General features: G+C 40.7%; 1 protein-coding gene across 9 annotated transcripts in view; it reads left to right on the top strand.

The window, feature by feature from the left end:
- Positions 1–19204, top strand: part of rapgef2b (Rap guanine nucleotide exchange factor 2b) — a 109911-nt gene that overhangs the window by 44124 nt on the left and 46583 nt on the right. For 8 of the 9 annotated variants that reach the window (XM_084954569.1, XM_084954543.1, XM_084954532.1 and 5 more), the window contains exons 5-6: positions 13689–13764; positions 16355–16522. In XM_084954569.1, the coding sequence (XP_084810695.1) occupies positions 13689–13764; positions 16355–16522 (244 nt within the window). Of the gene's footprint in view, positions 1–6693; positions 7104–13688; positions 13765–16354; positions 16523–19204 lie in introns of those variants that run through there. The other variant, XM_084954575.1, reaches the window with a different exon arrangement.

The following is a 19204-nucleotide window of genomic DNA, read 5'->3' as shown; positions in this document are numbered from 1 at the left end:
CTAGCTGAGATTCATGTGAGCAACTAGATGAAAAGAAGGCAATCTGGCAATAGTCGTATGGGAATATTACATTGTACAGAGCACGCAACATACAGCTGTTCATTCACCACAGCGCTGACTTTTGTAGACATGCTGGGTGTGTAGAATGCAAAAGTCTGAATTAGTTGGATCAAACTTGACAAGCTTCTTAGAACGAAGTCTTTGTGATGTCTGATTGAGCTTATGTAACAATAGAGCAGGTAAATGTCTGTGAGCTTCTTTTTTACCCTCCACTCTCTTCCAAGTTTAATCCAAGGGTAACATTTCCATCGGTGAGAAAGCAGAATGACCCCTAGTGTTTTGTTGGTCAACAGCATCTTAAACATGTCAAAAGGTAGGCTCAGGCTACTTTAAACAAAAACTTTCAGATGCTGGTTTCTCTTTCCTCTATACAAATATGGATATCATAAGGCCTCACTCACACGGTCCTAGAGACTGGCCAGCAATCTCCTAGCAAACACAGGTATCTAAGTTTCTACAGTTTGCCTGGATGATATTGACTTGTTATCTAATAACAAAAAAATACACTCCAACTATTTGCCAACTGACTGTAAAACTAAGAAATCACAAGCTGTGATCATCAGCCTTCAAACTAAAAGTAGCTGCTTTTGAAACTGATATTTTGCAGGAGTAATGTGATGCTTTAATTCTGAAAGCAAACATACTACTTTTTCCGCTTTTTGCACTTTTTCCAAGTTTTGCTGTTGGAAGTCAGGGTCTTCCATGTAACTGCAGCAATCCACTAACCAACAGAACGCTGACAAAGAGGTTTTTCATGCAGTATTCTCCTTGCAACAACAACAGCAACTTCACCAGCAACCACTCACCACTAGTCAGGAAATACATCTTTCGCTCATGACTGGTGGTTACCTGGAAGGCAGCAACCAATCTGTAGGCCTGACTGAGGCTTAATGTGTTTCTCTGGGACACAGTTCTGGATGCGGCACCCAATCAAAATAAAAGGTTTAAAGGGATTGCAGCTGAGACCATTTGTTTCAGATAGTGGGCCTGCAGAGTTAAAGACCCAGAGTTAGACAAACATGAATTATATAAAGTTACCTACCTGACTAACACAGGTTTGTTAATCTTAGTGAAACGGCACATACACTGTGTTGAAAACAGTTATACAAAAGGAGCCAGTTCATGCCAACAATGAAGTAGAGAAAAATATGCATTGTTAAATTTACCAAGGTAATTTACTATTGCACTGGCTGATTAGATTATGGCCAACTGTCATTAGTTGTTGTAGTTTTTTATATTCATACACTAATTTCATTAATGAAATTGTTGTTTTAGCCCCCTAGTATATTGTAAGCCACTCTGCTCTATTTAAAAGAAAAAAACAAAAAAAAGGTGTTTTGGGGGAAATGAAGCAGAACCTATTTCCTCAGTGACAATCGGACATTTTCAAAATGACACATTCAATGGCACATTCTAAGTCAACGTTTCAAGGACTCCTGGGTCATGAAACTCACTCAGGTTTTGAATGACAGTCTGCATTTTCAGTTCAAGAATGAAAAGGAGAAGAATAAGACTTTTTCTTGACAGCGGCGTTGTGGCTGTATTCCCGTAACAGTGCTAGAGAAACTCTGTACAATCATTTAATGTGATGCAAAGCTTTAAACCTAACTGAAATCGTCCTGTTTTCCTGGTAGAAAGCGTGACTGTCATAGTTTCTGTATTAAAGCATTTGTTTGTCTTATCATCTTATTATGAACATTTCTGTTGTTTTTTTTTTTTTTTTGGGTGGGGGGGTTTCTTTTCTTTTCTTTTACATGGATTGTTCTTATTAACAGTTTTGCTATAGGGGCAAAACGCTGGGTGGTAGGAAAAGATCCAGACACACTGCCTCACCTAGTCTATAAAGAGGACAAATGGTGAAGGTAAAATGGCTCGGAGGGGAAATTGGTTGTGGCACAAGTAACTGAATGGAGTCCAGTGGGACTTCCTGAAGCTTTTAAAGATGTGGTGGAATTGGGTTTCAGACAGGCCCTACCCAGAAATGGCTGTTCATATCTACACTAGCAGCAAGGTTGAAAACCTGATACGTCTCCATCATTCTCTCAGTGCTTCTCTCGCTCTCTTACTGCCAGTAGCTGTAGTGACATCTGATCCAGGGGGGAGATGAATGGCTCAGTCATTAATTGTAGAAGCTGGAACTGTATGCCGTAAACCCAAAATCAAATATCACCTAAATAGATACATGTTTAGTCACGGTACGCTGAAGGCTAACTTTAGCGTACCGTGACCAAAGTGCACTACTGGTGATTTAGTCAGTTTTAAAAGTGACAGTCAGCCTTGTATAATTTGTTATGATTCTGCAGAGATTGTAACTCTTATTTCATAAAAAAATGTATTGGCATTTATAGAGTACTTCTTGAGCCTTGGTGACCACCCGGAGCTTTAAACTGAGTGCAGCTTGTGTTATGTTCAGTGTTTCTATCGTAGAAACTCACATAATGCATTGAGGCAGTTTGGGATACAGTATCCTCTGGCCTAAGGAGGTTTTAGACCACCAACTTTCCAATTAATGGACATCCTCAAAAACAGGACAGAGGAAAAAGCAGCATTTATAATTCAAGCATGTGCTCAGGGGGTGATCTGCTAAATTTTGGCTTGTATACGGTTATACAAAAAGCACTCATTTTATTGCAGAGCATCATGTACAAAATGTTAGTATGTTATTGTGTTACTATTTTTAGCATCTTTTTACTAAATTCAGAACACAGAGTGGTCATTATAAGTTAACACCCAGGTAGACTTCTTCCTCTGACTTCAAGCAGGCTGAGTAGTGAAGACTGGTCTTTCTGAGATTAAATCTAGGGAATGCTTCCTTTTTAAAATTGCAGAGAAAGTCCTGACAAAGAGACAGGAAGGCATTTTAGTTTAACTGACTGTTTACTTGTTTATTTTCATTTTTAGTTGCCACTTATTTCTTTTTTACACACCGTCTGTTTAGGTTAAGATACCAACGCTACTTGGCTCGGGTTATAAGATAATGGTTTGATTAGAAATCTACACTTTCACGTTGTTAGCCACATGCAGGTTACCAGGGTGAGGACTACATTGCAGATTTAAAATGTGCTTTCAGTGCATGACTGATGAGATCAGATGATAACTGCCTACCGAGCCTGTTAGCAGCCACAGGATGGTGCTTCCTAGTGAGATCTATGGAAGTGATTACAACTGATAATGACCATTTAATGGGATGAAAACATTTGGAACGGGTGATCTGTTGTGACAGTTGTCTACCACTATATCACTCTGCACAGAATAACACATTTTTTTTTTGTAGCTGCCATTTATCAGATGTTACACATCTATTTTTTGGGCCATTATTGAGATGGTTGTGTTTTAGGCGAGTGTCTTTAAAAGCTTTTCGAGAGCTTTTCAACTACTGAGCTGTTAATGGTTTCAGGGATGAATTTTCCTTCAGAAGATTTTCCAGTGTAGGTGTGTTCCTTAAATTAGATGGGCCAAATCTGCAACTTTCAAATGTTAACAACAGGCTAAAGACGAGATATGCACAATCATTTTTTTCACATGTACTCTGCATTCAACACTAAACTATTTTAGCCATAGTTTCTAGTAACTGCATGGAACTGTGGACTTCCACCCTGAAACACCCTTTAGTAAACCCAGACCGATTTTACTTCCCTTCCTCCACGGTGCTGTGTGCATTCATTTTCAACATACTGCTATCAAGCTTCTTTCGTTCATCCACTTCCAAACTGTTTTCTCATCATCAGTCACTCCTTACACTGGGTAAACCAAAACCACAACTCTTAACATAATCGTCCCGTATGGGAAAATTGCATTTTTTGGTAACAGAGGAATGTTTGCATCATCACATCTTGTGAACTGCTGGGGAAAAAAAGGCCGGTACCGATAAGACTGTTTCGTGACAGGCAGACTCATCTGTGACTGTAGATGACAAAATAATCCAGTGATGATTTATTCTCTTGTTGCACAATACAGATGTTTCTCAACGCCTCTGATGTTCATTTCCATTCTGTGGAACAGTTGCTGGCTGAACAGGAGATTTTATTTATTTTTTTTTTTAATTCATTCATTTCATGACTAGAAATGGTTACTGTGCTTGTGCATCTCATTATTTTTTTTAATTGAAATATTAGGTGCTCATCCATCTGGTATGATTTTAATGGTGGTTGTTGTTGACAACCAAGTAAGTCTTGTTTTCTCATTTTAGAGCAATAGTATGTTTTAAAATAAACATTTCTAGGTCCTGCCAGCGACAGGCCACAGACTGTGAAACAGTACTGTTGGTTTGTTTTGCCATGAAATTTTGACTTTGTGCTGAATATTTTTTGTCCTCAGTTTATTCTTTTCTTTTTTTAAGGGGTTGTTCTTAGATACAACTCACACAGTCATGTGAACAGGACTACTCCACAAAATAACACAAAATTCATTATTTTATTTTATTTTTTTGTTCAAATTGAAAGTCTGCTCTAAATCCAGGGACATGTAGTCTAACTATTAACCTGGCATCAATCATGCAATAAACAAATAAAACCCCATCAAGCTGCATCTATAAATTGAAAACATCTCCCCATATCCTGGGTCCTCTTTTTCCTCAAATTTCTAAGCTGCATTTAAAAAAAAAAAAAAAAAAAAAAGAAAAAAAAAGAGTTGGGTTGGGTAAACGTTTACCCAACAACCCTCAGGTTAAACATTGATCACTTGCTATGAAGTCTGTTTGTGCTACCAGAATGTTTGTTATTATCTTGCTAGTGAAGGTATGTGTACATGTACCCGTGTGTGTGTGTGTGTGTGTGTGTGTGTGTGTGTGTGTATTTCTAGCATATTGATACTACAGAACACTCAAGGTTAGAGATGGGGATTGATAAGAATTAGCAATTCCGATTCCATTATCAATATCACTTAACAATTCAATTCCCTTATTGATTCACATTAGCTCCACTTTGAGAGTCACCACCATCTCTAAGCAGCATATGAAAGTCGTTACATTCATGTAAATTCATTTCATGCTGAGTTGTCACATGTTTGTGCATGTTGGAGGTATTTCCCCTCTTTGTTGTGATCACCGTTGGGGTCATTATTACACATATTACAGAGAACACTTTTCTTAAAAGTAACACAGTACGTTACTTAATTACACCCGGGAGAAAGACATTTGTTACACTACTCGTTAAGTTACATTGATGTTACGGTCTCATAATTACCAGTTAAGAATATAAACCTCCAGCCCCACACACCAACACAAATCCCTATTCTAATGAAGACACATGTGATCTATCTCTTAGTATTTATGTATGAAGACAAAGCCGACAACACAAATAAAAGATGGAAACCAGCACAAAGAGACTTTAAAGTGGTCGTCACGATGATTCTAATGTAGAAACATGAAAAGATAGAAACTCTGCTCATCAGTTTGATACCTGTTGAAGTTCAGCAGCGGCTTCACCGCAAATGACTGCTCACTTTATCACGGTACTGGGCTGGGGTCAGCATTTACTCAAATTCAACACCACTCTGGGCTCTTGGCTAGCTTAGCGTTAGCGTTATGTCTGTGCCGGTGCTTGCAAAGAGCCGAAGGTGTTCTGTCTGTGCAGGTGCTTGCAAAGAGCCTAAGTTGCGTTAACAGTATGATGCAGTTGTTTCGTCCTGGAGCAGTATCCATCGTGCTCCCAATCTTTGTGCAGTAAAATAGAAGTAATGTCTATATCCACGCTGTAAACTGCACCACTGTTTTCCTCCTCCGATCCAGCTGATCATAGCGAGAGTGCATAAACTGATGAACGGGATTGATAGGCAGACTGACCAAGGAACTGGACTACTCTGAACTGGTTCTTGATTCCCATCCCTAACCAGGGTTAATCCCGAATTCATCTGAATAAGATTAAATCTTTTTTTTTTTATAGTAGTCTCAGGTCCTGTGATTGTAAACCAGGACCATATCATCAGACCTCCTCCTCCATGCTCAACAGTTGGTGTGAGTTGTTTGTCCTGCCACATTTAGTTTTTGCCATACATGGCGCTTTGTATTATGACTCTTTGGTCTCATCTATCCAGTCGACCAAACCTAAGCTGTGCTACTTTTTTAAGAGGGACAAATATTTCTCCTGCCCTTCCATATATACCATATAAGCCATCATGTTTTTTTGTTGTGGTTGGTTGGTTGGTTGGTTGGTTGGGTTGGTTGGTTTGGTTTGTCATGGATTTTAACATGCTAACACAGGGCTGTAGTTCGAGATGTAATTCTTGGGTCTTTTGTGTATTCTCTGAGCATTGCATGGTCTTGCCTCGGGATGAGCTCTGGAGTTATTGCAGGTTATATGTGAGGTAAGGAAAATTTAAGTTGCATGACACTGAACATATTTCCAGTTCTTTGTTGAAAATGCCAGCTTTTAGGTGTTTAAAATTTTAAATGCGATGATGCCGCTTATCTGAAAACACAGTAAAATGATCATTCCAGCTTAAAGCTAAGGAAAAATGTTAAAAATAATGTTTAGAAGCTAGCAATCAAGCTTTTGAACCACAGGACACAACTAGACATTGAGGCAACTTGTGAGTTGGTCTTATATTTTTCATGTCTAAAATAAATCTAAACACTGTAATTAGAATATTTGAGTTCAGTTGACTTACTTCATTGAGTAACTTCTACAAGCAGTGTACTTTGCGCTGTTTATACGTGCACATGGGAACATACAGTCCAGCATCTCACTCACCCGTGCTTTATAACAGGAAGTGAGTCGTACGCTGGAATGCGGCCGTATTCAGCTCACCACATTACACAGAGCGAGAGAGAGAGACAGACAGACAGAGAGAGAGAAAGGGGGCAGGGCCATTGGACAGAAGCTGATCTACACTTTGTGAGCCACACGCTCCCATTCTCATACACAAATCTCCGGCAGCAGTGCCGGTTTGTGTACAGGGCAATATGCCGCAGTTACAGCGAAGTCTCGGGACTTGGAACATGTTTGCTTGGCTTACTCTGAACTAACAAGAAGGGATATTTTAGAAGGAGGGGTTCATCTTATCAGGTGGCTGTGTCACTCTAGGAGCAGATTGGCGTGTCGGGGGTGAGTCATCAAAGTACAGCTGCATGGAACTCTTACCTAGAAACACATGCGCGTACGGCTTACTGACGTTCTGCCTAGAAACTCCTTTGTTTTTGGTTGTAATTTAAAAATCTGACTCTTCTCCAAGCCGGGAGCTGGTTGCAGTAAAACCTTCAAGTCTGGAATGTGAAGTATGACTTTGATGTTATTTTGGATTTGTCAGTGTGAGGAGTGTGCTGCCAGCAAAAGGGGTGTGTGCTCTTTTGGGGTATATAGAGGAGGGGGTTAGACACAACTTTTGGCAACTTTGAAACCAAAAAAAAGATGGAGCTGTGGTGAGAACATGTTAGAAATGAGTGATAGATGCAGTGATGACTGATGAATGTGTTTGTAAAAGTTGCAAGCGGCTAGCGTAGTCGCCCTTTCTCTACACTCGTGTCTCCAGTGCCCTTTTCTCTTTGCCTTTTACAATGTCAGTGAAGCTGTATTTTGGGAAGCAAAAGTCACGAGTCAGTTACACATTCTTGGATGCGTTGTCAGCGCCTATTTCAGATGTGCTGGGGCAAAGGTTTGGAATATGCATGTGGTGTGGACCACGCTGTTACTCCAAGGAATTCTGTTTATCTTTGCAAGGTGAGGTTGGATCATCAAACTCGGCTCTGACAGGATGTTGGTAAAGGCTTCAAAGCCTGGATGCGGTTTTCATTCACTTTAGCAGTTGTAGCCAAAGATCCATCTGACCTCCCACTCCCTCCTTCTCTGTGCTGGGTCAGAAGTCTCGCATATCTGAGGAGTTTAATCTTTGTCCTTCTCAAGGGTCTGGTGGGTTAAAAAAAGCCAGTGTGCCCTCTTACCACTTACTCAGTTAAACAGCTTAAAAGAGGAGAGGAGACCCCCCCCCATCCCTCACTCCCTTCAGCTCAGACCAGGGGTACAGATTAAGGGTTGCGTTGGTTCACACAGGCAGCAGAGTGGATCCGAGGCTAAGGCGGTGGGCTGCCGGGCTGGTAGAATGAGAAGCTGGTGATGCATGTGGAATGACATTCCAGACGCCCAGGCTTGTTGTATAACGGAGGGGAATGCAAGGCTGCCGAGGCAGGGGAGATGTCAGACAGTCGACTGAGAGCTTCAGGGTTTAATTTGAAGTTGAGATGTTGGCTGCCTGTCAAATGACAGCATAGAAGCAAAAATGGGGATGTTCTCTTCACCATCAATTTATTTTTCTTTGTTTTGTTTTGTTTCACATAGACTTCAGTTGTAGTAAAATTCTTGGCTGATGTGGTTTTGAAATAACAATATTTGCTGGTGGTGATGGTTTTCATCATTCCTTCTTTTGGGCAATGAATTTTTAACTTGAACTTTACATGAACTTATCTCTCAGGTATTTTAAAACCCACCAAGGGTGTTTATTTTTTTGTACTGGAAGGTTGACCGGGGATGGCTTCAGTATCACTCAGCTCTCCACACTCACTGTCTTCATTAAAAATAAATGACTAAACTATTTCGAAGTCTCTTTGGAGGTAATCTCTTGCTTATTTAAGAAGCTTTATGCTTTGTGAGAACGTAAAGGACTGAATTTCAATATGTGTTATTAATCATAAGTGTCACAAAATAGGACATCATTTGCTATAGATGCATTCTCACACTTATTTGCTATGAATTCACTGTGAGACACATTTGGACTGCACACACACATTGTTCTAGGAAGCTGGTTTAAAGACCCCTTGATGTCTTATCCAATGGGCATTTGTTGGCTTCACCTCTGTTGGGTGAACAGATTCAGACCTTTGTTACATGAGATGGATGGAAGGAAATGGGAGCGATTTCTTTCATTTGAGTAGTAAGTGTATTTTTGCAGAGCTTGCCTGAGGATTAAAGTACTGTTAATGTGGCACTTGATTAAATATGTTTTTTGTTTTTAATTTGAATGGCATACTTTGAGTGACATGAGTGGTTTGAAATAAATTACTTTTTTCAAGTTAAAAACAAAATTTGTAAGCTGCCAAATTAACAAAAAAAGGGGGAAACAGCAAAATCTTCAGCTGTTCAAAAACAAAAGAAATGCATTGTCTTTATTTTTTGTCCTGTATTTTTCACAGCTTAACTTGATTTTTTTTCTTAAAGAAACAATAAATTCAAGCAAAATAAAAAGGTATATAAAAGGTTACAGATTTACACAGTAAGTGTAGCAATATTTTGGTACTTTTACCAGTGATCATCTTTTCTTTGTGCTGTGCTCTGAATACTTGCTCAAGCATCTGGCACCTTTCCTATCTTTTTTTCCTTCCCTTTTTTAATTCCTTTATCTGGTTTTGTAGGTTCATCAGCCAACACACACACACACTGTAGTTCTCTGGAAAGAAAAAAACAACCTCACGTTAACTTGTGACCCTGAATTCCTCGTTGATGAATAATTCATACCAAGTAGTGTGTGCCTAGACCTCTGCCTCTTTAGTTATAGCTAATAAAAATTGAATATTTGCATGGGTAGGCTTTGCAGAGTGTGCTGTGTGGCAGTGTTGATTGCTGGAGAGTTGCTTACATCCCAGTCCACCTAAGCATTAGCTAAGACAATCAGTGTTTGCTCTGAATGCATTATTTGTTTTCTAATTTACATTACCCTCTTGGCAGGCCCTCTACTTAATATTTGCTCAGCACTAGTCATAGGGCACTGGAGGCTTTAATCCACAAACAAGACACTTTTGTTAGAAAACACGCTCCTACCCCCACACACTCAACTTCTATAATCCCTTCTTTAATATTGCACACTGCCAGTGGCCCTCGCCTCCTGCAAAATGGAGGAATGGATTACTAAAGTCAGGAATGCAACGGAGGAACATGATTGAACATGTCACGTTCCCGTTTGTATTCTGGTGGCCTAACGTGTTTTGTGATGCTCATTGGGTGTTTTCGCTATCTCTTTTCCACTGCAGCATGAGTCGAAGGAGGCTGAACAGGATCATAGCTGGCACCAACACAAACGTCCCTAAAACCAGATCAAAAGCACTTGTTCGTTTCTCTGAAGCCGCTGCCCAGCTGACAAATCATCTTTGGTGGAAGGAAGTTCCAAAAAAAAAATCACAGCATTTGTCTTGCGAGAACACGAGCGAAAATACTGAGTAAGCTGTCCTTACAGTGGCTCTGTTTGGCCCTGCGGTGGAATTCAGGCTTGTGTATTTCAGGGATACGAGCAGAGTTAGTAGGCATTAAACAGAAGCTCAGGCAAAGCAAACAGTGACAATCAGCATTAACCCCCTCGCTGCCTTTGCTCACCAAGCCTGTGTGGCCCAGCCAGTCACTCATGCTGCCTTTGATTATAGTTTGTACTTCTTAGCAAAACTTTACTGTGGAGTGGTGTGAATTATAAAGTCGACAAATAGCTCAAGTAAAATTTGCAGCTCTGGCAGAGAAACAACAGAACAGCTGACAGGAGGAAAAAAACACAAAGAAAAGAGAAAAAAGTCAACAAAAGGAAGTAGAAAAGGAAAAGCAAAGCCAGCTAAATCAACTCGCAGAAAACAAAAGCATCACAAAAATCATTACTCGCTCTCTGCCAAACTGACAGGTAGAGGATCACCAGGTTTTTCTTGGCTGATGTTTATTCCCCGACTTGACCAAGCTACACCCACAACATGAAGCCACAAGCCCAAAGCTCTAAAGCATTTAGGCCATGCTGCGCTGGAGGTCTGCTCCTGTCGGGAATGATTGATGCAGGCTGGCACGTCCATAGGCTCACACCACTACCGCTGCTCACTTCATCTGTGGGTGCTGAGGAGAACTTGAACACCTGGAATTACTCAGTTTGTGTCAGTTGCAGATAGGGCTGCCACGATTAGTCGACTAGTCACGATTACGTCGACTATCAAAATCGTCGACGACTGATTTAATAGTCGACGCGTCATTTGAAGCTTTGTAAGATCACAAAAGACGCAGGAATAAGTAGTAGGATTTAAGAGTGTAATAACGGACTGAAACAGAAGATGGCAGCACTGCATGTACAAGGATGCCAGCTGCCGTTAAATCCCGAAGAAGAAGAAGTAGCTCTGTCCCAGAATTCATAGCGCGGCCCAGCGCAGCCCAGCTCATTTTCCAACAATGGCGGCAGCTAGTTAGTTTTAATATTACTCTTATTATTCTTTCTGGGTCACAAAATAAACGTTTAACATATTTTCAGGCGAGAATGTAACTGCGTAAACCTCAAATATCTGCTCAATTTATCAAGACACCACATACTTTCAAAAGTGCTCCGACGTTTTCGGAGACGTCTGTTACCCTCTAGCTCGATAGCTAGCCGGGGGCAAGACTCACTACAGCCGGTGAGCACACCGGACTTCCGGCAAATCGTTTTCAAACCCACCGCCGTCTTTCGCTACTCAGGTTAAACATGATATATAAGTCACTTAGATAACTTAAAAATGTTATTGTTTGGCTTTTTTTTTAGCATTTTATTTGTTCCTGAGTAAATCGGTTTGGCTGAGATTAAAGTTATAGTTTTTACACAGCTGAATAAATGTCAAGCAGACAACTGATTATCAGAAGCATGAGATGCTCGAGAATATACTCCGGTGTCCCGTTATATAGCAAGGAGTTTATTAAACTTCACCGAAACAATCTGCAAATTTCATTAAAATTTAACAAACTATCATCTTGTCTTTATTTTTAGTTAGCACGTACCTTAAACAGAAGTTATAAGAGCAGATGCTGCTGGTGCAATAAGCTGTACGTTTTACGTCCAATGGATGCATGATCTGATTAGTCGACTAATCACAAAAATAATCGGTGACTAGTCGACTATCAGAATAATCGTTTGTGGCAGCCCTAGTTGCAGAGTGAGGTTTGAGTAGATGGCAGGTTGCCCGAACAGAGCAAGTCACATTGACTACCACTGTTATTAATTAACCTGCCCAGAGTTTTTCTTTTTTCCAAGAAATAGTTTAGACATTGAAATGTTAAGAACTTGTGAAAACTTCCCAAAGCCTAACAGTGGGCTTAAATTATTTAATCAACAGTCTGAAACCACATGCATATGAATCACTGTCAGTTATAGAAGCAATAAGCAGCGTGTCCTCATACACTTTATGATTAGCAAAATGACCTCAGATATTTGCAAGAGTTTTAAAATGGTGTAAAATGCCCAGTGTGTTGGGTTAAAGAGGTTTTCACATTTTTACAACAGCTGACTTATTGAAACCACTGAAATTGTAATTCCAATTTTTCCATCTGAATTAGTCCTGTAACGTGTATAAACGTGCACACACCAAAGGGTTTGTGTTTTTATAAATCATTTGTCCTTAAAAAAACACACTGTGGTCAGGTCGACAAAGAGCGCTGATGAGTTTTTCCTGATGTTTCTAAAGAAGGAAACTGAGAATTTGAGTTCATTCAATTCTCACGAGAAGGCAGCAGCAGGGAGAATTTCATGGTTTGATTCAGGAGCTGAAGATGTATCGCGACTGCTTTTTTGCACATATTTCAGGATGTCAGTGGGGCAGAATGAGAACATCTGAGGAGACAGAATAATAATTTCAGAAACTGAATAACTCAGAGCAGCATTTGGCTGTTTGTCAGGGGGAAGATGGTATTATTTTATATCACTGTGTATTCAGCGCTGAGGTGCATTTTGAGCTTCAATAGCCAAATTTAGTGAAAAGATCACACTTGGTTTGGAAAAACATAAATGCCGTAAGTTCGTCCAGCGTAATTATGTGCTCGGTGTGAACGGCTACAGCGTGAATCAGAAAAATATTTTTGAAGCACAGATTATTTTCATGGCTTTTATGTGTCCAGTGTGTAAAAGCATTAAGAAAACAAAAAGTCACATGTAAGATTTGTTTAAAAAATAAAACAATGAATTGACAATTAGAACTTGTTTCGGATTGAATTTTCTATGGACTGTTTGCTCCATTTACCATTTCAGGAAAAAATGTTAGTTTCCAAACCTACCTAGAAATGCATTTCATACTACAAAACCTCATCTCCTAAAGCTCAGCACTGCAAAACAGGTCAAACCTGGCAGATAAACTCAACGTGCAATCTTTTTATTTGGAGTCACTTGAGTTTATCTTAAAACACAGTGATGTGGATCACATTCAGAACCAAGAGATGTTTAAAAATAACAAACAAGGGAGCCCTTGTCTCTACATTGAGGTCTGATTCTGGACAAAGGCGGCATTCTTTCCCAAAGCCACAACTTGGATCTCTTCATGCTCAGTTTCCACTGCAGCTCGTCGTCTTCGAGACCTTTTAGTCTCTGCTGCCGCCCCCCCCCCCCCTGCGCCCCCCCCCCCCCCCCCCCCCCCCGTTCCCCCTCATTAGGAGGGAAGCATACTGTACAAATTGTGACGTAGCGAGAGTGGACTTTTCCAGAGGTGGGTGGTTCCCTTCTGATGGGTCACGGCTGAAAAGAAGTGTTCATTCATTGCTGCTCAATCCAACATTATATAGGGATATTCCATACTGCATATTTAAAATGCTGCACAAGGAGTTACCTGTAGGTTAGGACTTATAGGCAGCTGAAAACTCTTAAATATGTGCAGCTTGAATAAGACTGAGTTCAGCTGGCTTTAGATAAAGATTTAATATTTCTCTTTTCCCTCCTTTCTCTAGTTTTGGGAAGCGATCAGCTGGCAGCCTTCGACGTGGATGTGAGTGCATCGTCCTGGAACCATCAGAGATGATTGTGGTGAGTTCTATTTCTCAGACTTTTAGCACACTCGTGTCAAAAGCATTACTTGCATGCACACCAACACACCACCTAGCAAGCACAAATTGGAAGTAGCAATTATGACTTTTTTTCTTTGTAAGAAATGCATAAAAATACATAGAAATTGAGAAAAATAACACACACCAACAGAGAGAACTGACAAATGATAATTTTGTATACTTAACAAGCTGAAACCACACATCCAGCTTGTAGTTTTTTAAACCTACAAAATATTAAAATCGCCACTGTTTAGTTACTGCCTTTAAGGTCAGACTTTGGTTTTTTTCTAATCTGTCCACCTGTCATTTCTGATGTAATGTAAGTTACTCAAATATCAATACAAAGGGGGTAGAAACAGGTGGGGTTTTTCTTTAGTTCACCTTAATGTATAGGATACAAAAAGAAACATTATGGTAATCATTGATTTTGTAATTCTGTCAATCTGTGAAACACCTGGACTCCATGTCGATCACCAAAAATCTACAGCAGAGTGTCGCTGATTTAGTTTATTTATTTATTTTTTATCGGATTGTTTTAAGTGCCTTTTATTGACATTTCTCTACAGCTGTCTGTGACAGCTGTATATGCAGTATATTACGTGTGGCTAGCATGTGGTGCTAATTTTCAAAACTGTTGCAAGGCTCCATGATTTGCCATTGCTGTAAAATATTTTTTTAAACAAACGAACAAAAAAAGCCACATGCAACCTCAGACCCGTCTTACGTCTTTAACTGGATTGATGCCAGGTCTCTCTTGGAAATGAGATTTAAATCTCAATGAGATTTTTACCTAGATAAATAAAATATTGATACAAAAACTGAGCATGCTGCCTGTCCTGTGGTTCAATGCGGGGCGTATTTAAGAGCATGTGTAATAAGGACATGGATATCAGTTATATGCTAGTTGGCCTTATGTTAAAGCAAAGAAAAAAAATAGGTAGCATGACTATCTTCAACAGATAAGAACACCAGTGTGCTTTGCTTTCACGAAATTTGGAAATGACTGGTCCACATAATGCAGAGAAACAGAAAGTTTGTGACCTGCTTTAATAATCAAGTAAACACATTTTTTTTCATTTGTTTTGAAAGAGGAACACGTGGGGAAAAGGAACTGAAACTAGAGAAATAAATCAGAGGGCACATGTAAAACATGGTTAATGCTATCAAGATATTAGTCAAATTGAGTGTTGTGTTGAGGGGTAAGGAACAGTGCAGTGCAGCTAATTTGCCTGCCTGCGGCAATTATAACATAATGTTCATCCACTAAAATGATTGGTTGCTTCATGGCACCGTTTGCCCCACCTTATAATAACACAGAAACACACCCTCAACTGCCATTTCTAGCAGCGCATATCCACCCTATTCTATCATCGCCGTAAAATAAAAAAACATAACACACATAATAACAACCGGTTTGCACTGCTGTAGTCACAGCACTGTTCATTCACTCTAATTGCCTCTTCTCTGTGAGTGTGCTGTGTAGATGGGTGGGTGGAGGGGGCTTGTGATAACTGAGCTTCTATCAGATAAACACACACTCCTTAATAATACCTCCCTCTGTTCTGCTCGCTGCAGACACTTTGTAACCTTTTGCCTCTTATGCTGCTACAGTTGCTAGCTTGCCCTGTAATTACTGAACAGGGGCTCTTATGCTGCCGAGGAAGTGATGCACGCAGATGAACCTCGCTGCTACATGTTAAGAGTGTACAGAGATATGCAGGCATGCCGTTATAAACATAAGCAAAGCTGCTCACGTGTCTGTGCTGTACACGCGTTCACGCCGAGATTTGCAATTAGACACACAATCACACTTACGCTCTCGCTCGCACACAGCTCCGTTGCCGTTGTCATGGCAGCAGTTGGTAAGGCAGAGAGAGATTTTAGTGGTGTAATCCCAAAGGCTGAGCGCTGTGAAATGTGAAGCCGCAGTGAAAGTAGCGAGCGAGGGGAGGGAAGGGAAGGAATGGGCCAAAAATGTAAAGTCAGATATGTCATTCCATCATGGCACAAAGCCGTGTGGCACCAGAGCACCGTTTAAGTAGTCTAAAACCAAAAAAGCGTCACAAAATTGTACCGCTTGACTATAGCGATGGCTTAGTTAAAGTGGCATACTGTGCCAGTTTCCACATGGAAAATGTTTTTCTTCCTCCCAGTTCATTAAAAATGGAAACATGGATTTTTATCTTTTTTGAACTTGTAATTTCATTGTGGTTAATATGTCTAGCAGAGACGGAGAGAGTTGAGCATCTCTATTTCCAACTCTGCCAGGCTCCATCTCTGTTTATCTCTACCTGTCAATCAGTTTACTCCCCATTGCTTTTCACTTCTTAGCTCACTCCTTCCATCCAGATTCCTCGCTCAGGCCACTGTTTCTTTCTCTCTGTCTCTCCTTTTGTTTTGTGAGCACCCTTTTGACGTAGGTGTGTATCGTACAGCCCACACACGCTTCTATTTTTACGCAATGAGAGGGGCGGTAGGAAGGGAGGTGGGGGATTCGGGAGGGGGCGTGAATGAAGACGAAGACTGTCACTCCCCTCATCTCCGTCTCCCTCCCTTTCTATCATTTCCAGGTGGACTATATGGATGAAAATGAGGAGTACTTTCAGCGACAAGCCTCGCACAGACAGTCCCGTCGGCGCTTTCGGAAGATCAACCAGAAAGGGGAGAGACAAACAATCATCGACACCGTGGATCCGTACCCTACAGGAAAGCCACCCATAGCCCGTGGGTACCACACGGTGAGTTGCATCCTGCGCTACAGTTTTGTTGTTGTTTACCCTCGCTGTGGCAGATCGCTGCGCGGTCCGGAGGCGGTATCAGCGTTGCTCTATCACTGTGTTATGCTCTGTTTGTGTGTCGAGCTCCTTCTTCCAAACCTGTTGTGTTTCTGCTTCGGATACTAGCTGAAAATTAGTGTGTTCACTCTGTTTGGGGCCCTTTGCTGACCCTTGGTTGTAGCTGGGTGTACTGTGATGTCTTATTTCCTGGAGAAGGTTGCTCTTGTCTTCATTGAGTGCACTTCAAGCTTGTTTTTTAGTCTCCCTCTACTCCTTGTAGAGTTTAATTATTTTAACCTTTCTTGGTAAAATAGAATAGAGTGGCTGCAATGTTTTGTGTGATGTTTACAGCTCTTGCTGGCTTTTGTCTGTTCCTCAGTCCTCTCTTGATAAACGCTTCTGTAGTTTGGTTTTTTTGAGCATCACAGTTTATCTGTGCTGTACCTGTCGTTTTCAGACTGTTTGTCTGTGCTGTCACACGTCATATATTTTGTGCACATTGATAACTTATAAAAGGTTTGGTTTCCAGGTAAAATCCACATTTTACATCAATAATTTTAAGTTGTCATGTTTGCTGGTGAATCTAAGCATCATTATAGTTTGTAAAGCATCATGAGCTGTTTTTGACCTTGTTGAAACAAGCTGAACAAAAAACATTGGAGATACTTTACTGAAGAGGGAACTAAATGAGTTTTACATTTTGAGGCTACAGTTTGGAATTAAAAAAATTGAAATTAGTGGTAAACTAGCTACAAGGTTAACTGCTACAAGCATAAAACACCTGAATCTCAGAGCAAACATTAGCGGTTGAGTCAGTGGCTATGCCTTTGTTACACTCTCACTATGGAAAAGAGTGGCTGGAGACTTTAAAACACCGATGTGATACAATGTTGTTCCCTTATAAATATTTGCTTGAGAGATGGACACCAGGTCTGCTACTGCTCACAATTGGTGACCGTCCTCAAAGCGACTTTGGTCCATCAAGATACAGATAAGATCCCGTCAGCCTGCTTGTCAGTCTATCAGTTTGTGATTGAAAAGGGTAAAGCTGGCAATTCCAGTCTGTTTATGATAATATGGCAATAAACTGTGTGACAAACTGGTAAAGATCACAAATCTGTTGCTTATTACATAGACTATACAAGCAATAGTACTGGGCCGCCTACACAATATAGCCACAGGAGCTGCTTGATCATGAAGACCCACTCCATGAAGCACACTGATGTTAATGCCAGAGAAGGTTTGAAGCTCTGCAGGTTAAGAGGTGTGGTCCAATGCTTTTGTTAGGCAGTGTAGCTGGGATAGGTTTCTACCCTTCATCAATCAATTTTGCTTCCTGTGACCTGCATGAAGTTTCAAATGTTACCATTTAGCATTGTACTCGCCCTTTAATATTTTTCCACACAATATAAATTTTCCAGCACATTTGGTGGTGCACAGAACGGCTGTTCGTGATAAAAACATTGAGATCGTTTTCTTAGTTATTGCACTGTACAAGGAGAGAAAATGGAAGACTACATGCTAAACAGAAGGGCTTGTTTCAAACTACACATTTTCTTCCATTGCTAATTGCTTGAAGGAGAAATGTTGTTTGCAATGCTGACTGAAGAAGTCTGATCTAATTACTGTACCATATAGTATTGAATTTACCCATCTGAGGGGATTTGACAGCAGAGGACTAAATTTGCCCATTGTGTTGCACCATGCCTTCTCCCCTTCATGCTTTCTTTCCCTGGGAATAGGAAGTGAAGCATTTTCACACTAATGATGCAAATACCCAGCATGCAGTTGCTGCACACAGTTTTTCCTGTTCTGCACAATTTCACTGCATTCCCTTCATTCCTGACACTCCCCCGGGCGTTCTGTCAGTGTACCAGTTTTGTTTTTGTTTTTTTGAACTTGTATTGCTGTGAAACAATCGAGCTCCAAATGGAAAAATGCGGCAAAGTAGTCTTCTTCCTGCCTCCATCCAGCCCCACCCAGTATCCTAAATATAGACGCGCAGTGTTTTTGATTCAAAAGACTGCACTGAACTTTCTCATGGCCCGACGTCTCCTGTCACATACCCAACTCTCCTCACTCTAGTACCACTCCTGTGGGAAGGATGGACCGGGTGCTATGGCAACCAGCAGTCCCAGATGGGCTGTGCTCGAGTGCACTTAGAAGTACAGTAGGGAAGGGAGCTAAGTTAACAAGAGTGCAGCATGCTGCCGCCGCTGCTGCTGCTGACAGAGGGGTGGAGGGGTGTGGAGTGACAGAGAAGCTGAATCTGGGCGGATGTTAAGCTGACATAGCAAGCTAATCTCCAGAATTTAAAATGCCAGACACCGCTCAGATTTTCCTCTCTCCTTCCCCGAGGCGTTTTTAAGAGGTGAGAAATGCACTGAGGAAAAACTTGGGATTGAAGACAGGATATCGCTCCAGCAGGCAAGGTTTTTTTTTTTTTCTTCATTCAGCTTAGTCACTGCTATGAAGGCAAATATGGAACCAAGTACGAAAACCTCAGAAGGTAAACTGCTTCTAGGAGAAGAATGAAAACTAATCTGTTGATTGCTGAGCTGATTCTGCTTATACTTGATAAGTTAACTGACTTATTTTTCTGTAGGTTTGTTCATAAATTGTAAAACTGAAGGTAGCCTAATG

Source organism: Perissodus microlepis, chromosome 2 (genome assembly GCF_051167445.1).
Source record: "Perissodus microlepis isolate ML-2025 ecotype Zambia chromosome 2, ASM5116744v1, whole genome shotgun sequence".
Classification (NCBI taxonomy): domain Eukaryota; kingdom Metazoa; phylum Chordata; class Actinopteri; order Cichliformes; family Cichlidae; genus Perissodus; species Perissodus microlepis.
This window is presented reverse-complemented; position numbering and strand designations above follow the sequence as displayed.